This window comes from Balaenoptera physalus, assembly GCF_965194825.1.
Source record: "Balaenoptera physalus genome assembly, chromosome: 15".
NCBI lineage: Eukaryota > Metazoa > Chordata > Mammalia > Artiodactyla > Balaenopteridae > Balaenoptera > Balaenoptera physalus.
Window position 1 is genome coordinate 35662749 of NC_138894.1, and position 12230 is coordinate 35674978.

The 12230-nt window shown below is 34.6% G+C and overlaps 1 protein-coding gene across 4 annotated transcripts in view; it reads left to right on the forward strand.

Annotated features, from left to right (window-relative positions):
• Positions 1 to 12230, forward strand: part of EXOC6B (exocyst complex component 6B) — a 722841-nt gene that overhangs the window by 98092 nt on the left and 612519 nt on the right. For all 4 annotated transcript variants that reach the window (XM_082426006.1, XM_082426005.1, XM_082426007.1 and 1 more), the window contains one exon: positions 11095 to 11299. In XM_082426006.1, the coding sequence (XP_082282132.1) occupies positions 11095 to 11299 (205 nt within the window). The remainder of the gene's footprint in view (positions 1 to 11094; positions 11300 to 12230) is intronic.

Consider the following 12230-nt stretch of genomic DNA (forward strand, 5'->3'; position numbering starts at 1 on the left):
TCTGAACAAAATAGACAAAAATATCTGCTGTTGTGGGGCTTACGTACTAGTGGAGAACTTTTTAAAATTTATGTATAGAGATCTAGTTCACTTATTTTAATTGCTGTATAGTAGTCTATTATATGAACAACCCACATTTCTCCTCTTAATTTGAGTGGCTGTCATAAGTACTGTTCACCAGTATTTCTAGCTCAACCTTTTTCTGGCACAAAGAGTAGGTTTATATGTCTTGGGCTCCTTTGAGCTGTATCAACACTGCACACTGAGTTGCCCTCCTATATTGTATCCTCCTTACTCTACTTGGGCTCTAATACCCTGTGTTATGCTTCTGTCTTGCCTGAATGCCCTCCTCATCCCTGTTTGGCTCTGACACTCCATGCAATGCTGCCTTCCTATACAGACAGTCTTACCCCACTAGGTCCCTTGTATCCCATGCTGGTCCATCTTACCCCTCACCCACCAGTATGAATGCTCTCATTTATTTAGGTCTTCTTTAATATTTTTCAGCAATGTTTTTAGTTTTTAGTGAATAAGTCTTACATATCTTTCGTCATATTTATCCCTAATTATTTTGTATTTTTTGATGCTTATTTTAAGTGGTATTGCTGGGGCTTCCCTGGTGGCCCAGTGGTTAAGACTCTGCCCTTCCAATGCAGGGGGCATGTGTTTGAATTCTGGTCAGGGAACTAAGATCCCACATGCTGCAGTGGCGCAGCCAAAAAAAAAAAAAAAAAAATGGTATTGCTTCTTAAATTTCAATTTTCAGTCATTTATTACTAGTATACTATTAAATTTGTATATTTATCTTGTATTCTGCAACCTTACTAAATCACTTACTAATTCTAGTAACATTTTTGTGTATTCCATTGGATTTTCTATGTAGCTGATTATCTTGTCTAAAAATAAAGACAGGTATATTTCTTTCTTTCCAATTGGGATGCTTTCTTTTTGGTTTGTTTTTCTTGTTTTATTGAACTGGCTATGTTGAATAGATTATTTCCCAGACTGCCTTCTCCCTGGGAGGATACATTCATATAAGAGAACATAGGTTGAACAGTATGAGAAATTCTGTTCACTGAGATAGAAAGTAATATTATTTCCCTGGTAACCTTTTTGTGAAGTTCTAAAATTATAGAAAATTACAGAGATTAAAAAAAACTTCAGTATCAACTTGTTGAATAGAAGTAGTGAGAGTAGATATCTTTGCCCTGTTCCTGATCTTAGGGGGAAAGCATTTAACCATTAAGTCATATATGTTAGATGTAGTCTTTTTGTACATGCCATTTAGAAGGCTGAAGAAGTTCCCTTCTATTTCTAGTTGTTGAAAGTTTCTATCAGGAATGAATATTGTTTTTGTCAAATGCTTTTTCTATGTCAGTGAGATGATCATATGTTTTTTAAAATTTTCTTTTTTAGTTTATTAATATGATAAATTGTATTGAATGTTAAACCAAACTTGCATTCATGGAATAAATCCCACTTGGTCATGGTAAATTATCCTTTTTAATATGATGTGGTATTTGATTTGCTAAAATTTTGTTGAGGAGTTTTGTATCTATGTTCATGAGAAATACTTGTCTGTAGTTTTCTTTTTTGTAATATCTTTGTTTTTGGTATCAGATTAATGCTGGCCTCATGAATAACTTGGAAAGTTTTCCCTCTTTGGTTTTCCAGAAGAATTTGTGTACTGTTGGCAATTACCTTCCTTAAATATTTGGTAGAATCTAACAGTGAAACCACTTGGCCCAGGAGATTTGTTTGTTTTTGGTGAGAAAGTTGTTAACTACAAATTTAATTTAAAAAATAAATACACGGCTGTTTGCATTTTGTGTTTCTTGAGTAAATTTTGCTTATTTGTATCTTTCAAATAATTTGTCCATTCATCCAAGTTTTTGAATTCCTTAACAAAAGTTATTCATGATATTCCTGTATTATTTTAACAGTGTAGGATCTATAGTGATACTTTCTCTTTCATTGCTTATGTTGATAATTTGTCTTTTCTCTCTTTGTTTCTGTCTCTGTCTCTCTGATTATTTTGGCTAGAGGTTTGTCAATTTTATTATTTTTTTGAAAATAGTAATTTAGGTTTTACTGAGCTTTTTTCCTTGTTTTTCTATTTTACTGATTTTCGCTGGTATCTTTAGTATTTCCTTTCTCCTGCTTACTTGGGGTTTAATTTGCTCTTACAAATTGAAGTATAGTTGATATACAATGTTGTGTTAGTTTCAAGTGTACATCAAAGTGATTCAGTTTTATATATATATATATATCTCACAATATATATCTCATATTTTCTTTATCCATTCATCTCTTGATGGATACGTGGGTTGCTTCCATGTCTTGGCTATTGTAAATAATTTGCTCTTTTTTTAGCTTTATTAGGTGGAGGCCTAGGGCATTGATTTCGGTTCTGTTTTCTAATGTAGCCATATAAAGCTGTACATTTCTCTCTAAGCAGTGCTTTGACTGCATCTTACATGTTTTATGATGTTGTGGGGGTTTTTTACATTTATTTCAAATATTTTCTAATTTTTTTTGTAATTTTTAGAATTTCACCGACTATTTAGAAGTTCATTGGTTAATTTCTAAATATTAGGGGATTTCCCAGATTTATCAAAATTGATTTATAATTTCACTTCATTGTGTTCATAAATGTAAAATGTATGATTGCAACCTTTTATATTTTTTGAGACTTGTTTTACGCCCCAGCATATGGTCTGTTTTGGTGAAAATTACATATACACTTCAAAATAATATATATTGTTATTGAGGAGAGCATTCTTTAACTGTCATTTAGATATACTTGGTGTTGTGCAGGTTTTCTCTATCCTTATGATTTTGTATTTGTTATTTGTTGACAGAGGAGTGTTGAAGTTGCCTATTATAACTGGATTTGCATATGTCTTCTTTCTGTTCTTTCAGTTTTTGCTATGTGTATTTTGAAGCTCTCTTATTGGATGCATATACATTAAGCATTGTTGTATCTTCTTGACGAAAGGACCCATTTGTTATTATGGAAGGTTCTTCTTTATCCCTGGTAATATTCTTTTTTTCTGAAATATGTGTTGTTTGGTATTAATGCAGCCAGCCACTGCTGCTTTCTTTTTAATTTTTACATTGTCTATTTTTAATATCCTTTTTTCTAAAATATTCTTAACAGCTTCACTGAGATACAGTTTACATACTTTTCACTTCATTCATTTAATGTATACAATTCAGTGGCTTTAGTGTAGTCAGAGTTGTGTGACCATCACCACAATCAATTGTAGAATGTTTTTATTCTTCACAAAAGAAATTCTGAGCCCCCTGGCCATCAGCACACAATTTTCTCCCTGCCCCCCTTGCCGGCTACTGGGAACTACTGATTTACTTTCTGTGTCTTCAGATTTGCCTATTCTGGACATTTCATATAAATGGAATCATATATCGTTCTTTGTGATTGGCTTCTTTCATTTAACATAATGTTTCCAAGGTTAATCCATGTTGTACCATATATCAGTACTTCATTTCTTTTTTTAATTAATTAATTAATTAACTAATTAATTTTTGGCTGCGTTGGGTCTTCATTGCTGCGCACGGGCTTTTTCTAGTTGCGGCTAGCGGGGGCTACTCTTGGTTGTGGTGCGCGGGCTTCTTGTTGTGATGGCTTCTCTGGTTGTGGAGCACAGGCTCTAGGAACGTGGGCTTCAATAGTTGTGGCATGTGGGCTCAGTAGTTGTGGCTTGTGGGCTCTAGAGTACAGAGTAGTTGTGGCGCACGGGCTTAGTTGCTCCGCGGCATGTGGGATCTTCCCAGACCAGGGCTCAAACCTGTGTTCCCTGCACTGGCAGGCGGATTCTTAACCGCTGTGCTACCAGGGAAGTCCCATCTCTTTAATTGCTGAATATTCCACTGTATGGATTTACCACATTTTATTTATCCATTCATTAGTCGATGAGCATTTGGCTTTACAATTTTGGGTTTTTACAAATAATGCTGCTATGCAATTTTGTTTACAGGCTGTTGTATGGACATATGTTTTCATTTCTCTTGGCTATATACACCTAGGAATGAAATTTTGCTGGATCATGGTAACTCTGTTTAACCATTTGAGGAACTGCCAGACTGTTTTCCAAAGCAGCTGTGCCATTTTACCTTCCCCCCAGCAGCATATGAGGATTTGATTTTCTGTACATCCTAGCCAATACTTATTACTGTCTGTCTTTTGATTATGGCCATCTTGGTGGGTGTGAAATGCTATCTCGTTGTTCACCTTCATTTTGAAATATATTTTTGATGGGCATATAATTCTAGGTTTATAGATTCATTAGTTCTTAAGGTATCATTTTTTTGTCTTTTGGCTTATGTAGTTTCTGAGGGAGAAGTATATGAACAGCCTTAACTTTTTTGTCACTCTACTTAATGTGTCTTTTCTTCAGCTGTTTAAAAACTTTTGTCTGTATAATTTGTTCTCAGCAATTTGATTTTGATATGCTTTGGTGTAAATATGTTTGTATGCATGAATATGTGTGTATATTTATACTGCTTGTGGTTTGTTTAGTTGCTTGTTTTTTTTTGAAATTTTCATAAATCTGGAAGATGTTCAGATATTATTTTTCCAAACATTTTTTTTGTCCTTTTTCCATTCTCATTCTGAGACTTCAGTTATATCTATGTTGGACAACTTCACATAATCCCACAGGTGACTTGGGATCTTCTTTTTCTCCAGTCTTTTTTCTCTGTGCTTTATATGGGATAGATTTTATTGCTGTGTTCTTTCTTTTTCATTGTCTAATCTTTTAATCTCATCCAGTGAAATTTTCATTTCAGATGATATATTTTTCATCCTTAGGAGTTCCATTTGGTTTTTTATGTTTAATTTCTTTTGTTATTTTTGCATCTTTTAAAAATACCTGTTAACAGAGCTCTAATTTCTGTTTTTATGTACTTCTTTGCTAGTTCTGTCACTTCTGGTATTTTGGATTTCTCTGAAGATTATTTTGTTTTTCCTAGTTACAGGTCATTTTTTTGGTTCTTATCATGTCTTGTAAGTTTTGATTGGATAATTGTCATTATATTATGTTGTTGAGTGTCTGGATTTTGGGGAGCTTTTTTTTCTTAGAGGGTGTTGGTCTTTGTTTTGGCGAACAGTTTAGTTGATTTCAGATCCACTTGATCCCAATCCCATCAGACCCCATTTTTAAGCTTTGGGAGGCCCTCCTTCATTCCAGGGGTTGCTCGGAGTAGTATTCATCTACTTTGAAAAACTCAGAAATCCCCAGGGACTCTTCACTTTGGCTGTTCAGAGTTCAGATGTTTCTCTGTCTTGTCTGAGCTCCTTGAGGTGTTTATCTTACATCTTGCTGCTGTCTTTCTGTCTCTCCTTCCTTGCCTTCTCTCCCTCCCTTCTCTTCCTTCTCTTCCTTCCCTCCCTTCTTTATGCCTGTTCATGCAGAATTTCACTTTTTCTGTGCCTGGCCTAGTACTTAGCAAAGACTCAAGGGAACCCTTATGTAACTTTCTGCATTGCTTCCTTTTTTTTTTTTTTTTTTTTGGGAATTCTGCTGCACAACCTTAAGGTGCATACGCTTTCCTGAACTCCTATCTCTGATGCTAAGTCTGCTAAGTTGTTGGGCTCTGTTTGGGTTTTCTCTGACTGTGTCCATGATCTAGAAATCACATTCAGGCAGATAACCCAGATAACTATTTTTTATTTTATTTATTTCTTTTTTGGCTGTGTTGGGTCTTTGTTGCTGCCCGGGCTTTTTCTAGTTGTGGCGAGCGGGGGCTACTCAATGTTGTGGTGCACGGGCTTCTCATTGCAGTGGCTTCTCTTGTTGCGGAGCACGGGCTGTAGACGCATGGGCTTCAGTATTTGTGGCACGGGGGCTCAGCAGTTGTGGCTCATGGGCTGTAGAGCGCTGACTCAGTAGTTGTGGTGCCTGGGTTTTGTTGCTCAGAGGCATGTGGGATCTTCCCAGATCAGGGGTTGAACCCATGTCCCCTGCATTGGCAGGCGGATTCTTAACCACTGTGCCACCAGGGAAGCCCCCCAGATAACTATTAAATTCACCTTGTTTGTTTCCCTTTTTTCAGAGATCACAGTTCTGTGTTACTTGAAGTTCACTATGTGAAAGCAGTTGTTTTATGTATTTTAGCCAGTATTTTACTTCTTAAGAGTGAGAGTTCATGTCTGTTCTTTGTTATTCCTTAATGGCTGGAAGCCTAGTTATTTTTTTTAAAGCTATAAATACTCATTATACTACTAGGTTTTATGTTCCCTGAGGAAAGATATCTGACCATCTTTCTATCTCTAGCACATAGAAGGGATTAAATATTTCTTAATGATGCTCTTTAATTAGGAAAGACTAATATTTTCTGTGTGGAAAGCTTTTGTTTTATATTCTTATCATACTCTGAATTTTAAAAAATTTCTCATGGGTAGTTGTAATCCACTTTGAAAGATTACTTATTAGAATTTAAAAAAACCATCATTGTGAACGAGTTCCATACCATGACAAAAAAGTACCAAAATTTAATTTGCCTAGAATCAACATTCTTCTTCTCAGGATAGCATTCAACCATGTCTAAGTTATTCTGACCTTAAGTTATCCAATTTTTAGGATTATTTAGACATCTTTTCCTGCCTTATTTAAAAAAATTTCTTACTTTTAATTCATTTACTTTCTTTCTGCTCACATCTCTATTAGGGAGCCTGCATGTGGTGGGGGGAGGGGGAGAGCTAGCACATTTGGCTTTTGATTCAGTTTTAATGTTTAGAGGTTGTCAAAAGTAATGTCAAAATCTTGTTTTAGATTTCCATGGCCCCTGGAAATAGAATTTTTTTCTTTTGGTGTCTGCTATAGAGGTGTTTAATTGGCTGTCATTCTTTAATCTGTCACTGATATTGAAGTACACTAGAAATTTGAATGAATCTTATTGATCTGTTATAGTTGGAGTATGAGTATGTTAGGGAAAGGACAATGGGGAAATAAAGTAACATTCTTTATTGCCAGAAATCACTGGGTTTTGTACTAATTAGCCTTGAAAAATGTGGAGTTATTTGACAGACCAGATGTTTTCACCATGCAGCCATGTGTCTCATCAGTGAATGTGCCTTGTGTCTGCAGGCAACATTGTTAGATTTTTCTCATTCTATAAACAATGTTCCAAAATATAACTAAACCCTAAAGTGTGTTTATCTTTTTGGCTTAATTTCTAGGTTTATATCCATTCTAAAGTTTCTCTCTAGAGGAAATGCATTTTATTGCACATAGCTCTTCGTACCTAATTGTAGTATAAACACCATTCTGTTTATACTAAACCATGTGAATTGTATTGTTTGTGAGTCTGTAAAATTTTAATAAAAGCAACCATTTCAGATTAAACTATATTTGTAATTTTATTTCTTAATTTAGGGGAAATAAATCTTTCTTCCCTTCATTTATTTGGACTAAGATTTTGATTTTTGGAACACAGGAGGGAAAAACATAAACAAAGAAAACAAGTAAATCCAACCTCTAATCTTTAGTGTTTGTGGTATTACGTGCATTGGAGTAAGAAGAGTTTAAGTATCTCCCATGGAATTCATTCTTAAAACCTAAAATAGAACTATAAGTCTTTTACTTACAGGATCAAAACTGAGTTTTTCCTATATTAAATATATTATGGGAAATGTGAAAATTGGGAAGTTAAAAACATGAAGAAGAAAACTGTTACCCATAATGTTTCTATCCAAAGGAAAGAAAAATCATGGTTAACATTTTTGTATATATTTTTTTAGTCATTTTCTGTGTACTTATGTTTGTGTGTGTGCTTGTATTTAGTACTGTGTAGCTCATACATACATACATATTCATAATTTACACGTATAAGTATTTGTAATTTTGAAAAATGTTATGATCATATTTGTAATTTCAATGTTTTTGAAATAATTTTCACTCAACAACATTGTAAACACTTTGCTGTTTTATTATTCTTTGCATATACGTATATACTACATGGATATATCATAATGCATTTAACCAATTCCTTGTTAATAGACTTCTAGATTAGTTTTTTTTTTTTTTTTTTTAATTTTATTTATTTATTTATTTATTTATTTATTTATTTATGGCTGTGTTGGGTCTTCGTTTCTGTGCGAGGGCTTTCTCTAGTTGCGGCAAGCGGGGGCCACTGTTCATCACGATGCGCGGGCCTCTCATTATCACGGCCTCTCTTGTTGCGGAGCACAGGCTCCAGACGCGCAGGCTCAGCAGTTGTGGCTCACGGGCCTAGTTGCTCCGCAGCATGTGGGATCTTCCCAGACCAGGGCTCGAACCCGTGTCCCCTGCATTAGCAGGCAGATTCTCAACCACTGCGCCACCAGGGAAGCCCTAGATTAGTTTTTTATTTGTTAATATAAATAACTACAGTTCAAGAGGCTTATACATATTTTTGTACATGTAATTTTTTGTGGGGGGGAATGCAACTGTTTAGAATATTTGGTGAAATTTTTCATTGAAAACGTGTATTATTAATATAAATATGTTTACCAGCAGGCTGTGAATTCTCATTTATTAAAACCCCTGATAATAATATCCATTATTTTTTAAGAAATCGTTGGCAGTTTGAGTGACAAAATTATATTTTTTATTTTCATTTCTTCACATCAGTTCAACTTTTTTTTTTTTCATGTTTGCCTTTTTGGGGGCTCTTTTGTGAGTTTTCTTTGTTCAATGCTTAAAAAAAAATCCCTCAAGTTTATATGTTACAACTAATCCTTGCCAGGTTGTTGTTTCCTCTTTATTCTTATTCTCTTTTTATGTATAACTTATTTTGTTTTTACCTGTTCAACTGTATCAATCTTAGTTTTATTTGTTCTCTTACGCTTATGGAAGCTTTCCTACCTATCAGATAAATATTGTCCTTATTATTATTATGAAATGTCCTTCTGTGTTTCCAGCAATATTTGTTGTCTTAAAATCTAATGTGTCTGATATTAATATAGCCATTCAAGCACTTTTATGGTTACTTTTGGGGTATATCTTATTCTAGCTTTTACTTCAGTCTGTTTGTATCTGTGACTCTAAAGTGGGTTTCTTGTAAGCAACATATAGTTGGATCATGCTTTTTATTTTATTTACTTATTTTTTATTTTATTTTAGCCGCACTGTGCGGCATGCGGGATCTTAGTTCCTCGGCCAAGGATTGAACCCATGCCCCCTGCGGTGGAAGCACGGAGCCTTAACTGCTGGAATGCCAGGGAAGTCCCTGGATCATGCTTTTTAAATCCTGTCTGACAGTGTCTGCCTTTTGATTTGCGTGCTTATTAGTCCATTTGCATTTAATATAATTATTAATATGGTTGGGTTTTGCTCTTTATTTTCTATGTTTTTCATGTCTTTTTTGTTCTTATTTATCTTTTACTCCTTTTTTGTGTTAAATATTTTGTAGTATACTATTTTAATTCTTCCGTAAACCTTTTAATGTTGTATTTTTTGAGGGTTTTTTTAGAGGTTACTCTGTGGATTATAATCTGCTTCTTCATTTGTCACAGTCTACTTTAGGTCATTGCTCATGTAGTTTTGATATAATATATAGAAGTAGTTTTGCTTCAACTTAGCTCCATTTCTTCCCTCTTCTTTTGTGCTATTATTGTCATTTATATTATATCTATATATTTTATAAACCCAACAATACAGTGTTATAATCATTGCTTTAAAAAATATTGTCTTTTACTGATAGTAAAAGAAGAAAAGAGAAAAAAACCACATTTATTCAGTCTTTTATATTTAGCATATATTTACTCTTTCCTATGTTCTTCATTTTTTTTCCTCTGAATTCAAGTTACTATCTGCTATCATTTCCTTTCTGACTTTCTTTAGTGTTTCTTGTAAGGCAGATCTGCTAGCAAGGAATTGTCTTAGTCTTTGTTTATCTGGGAATATAATTCATTTCATTTTCATTTTTAAAGGCTAGTCATTAGCTAATGATTGGTCCTGGGTGCTCAAAGAAACTTGAGCTGAGAAAGGTGTCTACCCTTTGTTAGTGGGCTTGTATGTGGGTTAGGGAGTGCATTCAAAATTCAGGCAAGTTTTCAAGTCTGCTGAGCTTTCATATTCTGCCAAGCCTTCTCCTGTGTGCAGGCCTGCAGTCTCCTAGTCAGCCAGGGATGTGTGGAGTGCTTAGGCCGTTTTAGGTGTCCCCTGCATTTGTGCACAGCTTCTCAGTCAGCTAGGGATATTCAGAGAGCTATCAGGTTATTCTGTGGGTCTCTTATTTCCAGGACTTCCCTGTTAAGTTTTTGGTTAGTCCTCCAGTCTGCTCTTTGTTCCAACCTAGACGAACTTCAGGCCAGTAGAGCTGGAGGTTCCCCCAACTCTCTTCCTTTTTTAAAATGAGTTTGCTACTTTTTCTAACAGCACCACTCCATATAGGATTTTCACCCTCTGCTCCAAATCATGTCAGCCCCTAACGGCAGAGAAGCTGCTGATTTTCCTGACAAGCCATAACCAATGATGGGGAGAAGGGAGGTGGAGAAGGGTGATGGAGGTAGCCCCAGGCAAGAATACCACGGAGTCCCTCTCTATTTAGCAGTTTTCATGAATAAACCCTTCTTAATTTGTTGTTCTCCTTTCCAGAGTCCTTTCCAATTTCCAGAGTCTTGAAATGGTTGTTTGGGTCAGTTTTGTCTAGTTTATATTTGCTTTTTGGGTAGAAGATTTGCTAAGCTCTTCTGTGTGCCATAGTTGGAAGTCTATCCTTGGGTACTTTATTTTATAGGATGATTTTTGTGGCATTGATATGATCATTTTATATTTCCCTTTATTTTTTTTTTCCTAGTAATGGCCTTTATTCTTTATGTAATGAATTTCATTGGTGGATTTTCAAAGTTTTCTGTATTCTTGGGAAAAATCTTTTTTTGATTATAATTTATTAAGTCCTGTAATATATATATTGATTTTTAATAATTTGACATTAATTTTTCCATTGACGTTTTTATTGAAACTTAATCCTGGATTTGTCTTAATGTACAGTGAAAACTAATTCAGGCTAGAAATTTTGCCTGAGGAATGTATCTGTGGCCCTAAAGAAGACTGAGTTGAGCTAAAGGTCATGCAATTCCTTTTATAGGCATTATCCTGCACTGAAAACTCTGGAACATCTAGAGCATACCTATCTGCCTCAAGTAAGCCACTATCGATTCTGCAAGGTGATGGTGGACAATATCCCCAAGCTTCGAGAAGAAATTAAGGATGTTTCTATGTCTGATCTCAAAGACTTTCTGGAGAGTATCCGCAAACATTCAGACAAAATTGGAGAGACTGCCATGAAGCAAGTAGGTCTTGGGTTTATGATAGGTTGGCCAATGACTTTGCAAGTATTCTGTTAAACACAGATTTCTTTTTGCTAGATGTCTTAATTGTTTCTTGTCATTTTAGGGAAGTCCTTCGTCTTTATGGGAACACATGATTTTAAAATATCTTTTATTTTCTTAGCAGAGCAATGAATTATTTACTAGTATATTGTTTTGCTCTGTGAATATTCAGTACATACTGATTGATTGTGATGGTTTATATTGGTGCTTTGAAGAGGCTTTTCTATTTTTTGAATACTTTTCTTGACTTTGGGTATGATTTGAAGCCCAAGATTTTTTTTTCTCCCAGAATTTTTAAAAGTTCTCTTTCTAGTTAATGAGCTAAATTGTGCTGCAGGTACCTCTGGTTGATTATTTACTATGTAAGCAAGATGTCATGTTATATATGAATATTTCTGTAATTGTTATTTCTGATATCAATGGGTATCAATGAAAAAAGGCCTTTTGGGAAATGCTGGGAATTATGATCACAGAAAGGAATTTGTTTATAGCTTATAAATTAACAATGTGTTGAAAGTGTTTCAATTTTTTTCTTTCAATATCTTCCTAAGTTATGAAAGCCACAAGGAACGTCCAAAATTACTTTGTCGTTATGAATAAAGAACAGTAGTAATTTGCAGTATTACTCGCTCTTTTGAAATTTAAGTCACACTGCTTTTATTAAAATTTCTCAGTATACCTTATGATGTAACCTATAACAATAAGTGGAAGATTCAGCTGTTTATGGAAAGTGTTTTTTGGTTCTATAAACAACTGTGTTCTTGAATAAGTCATTTGTAGTTCTTATTCTGTGAGGAATGAGGGAGTAGGTCATATTTTGGGTCATATTTTTGGTCTCAGCTAGCCTTGGTAATCTTTTAGATATGTCTTTGATTCTGCAAAAGAGATCTGC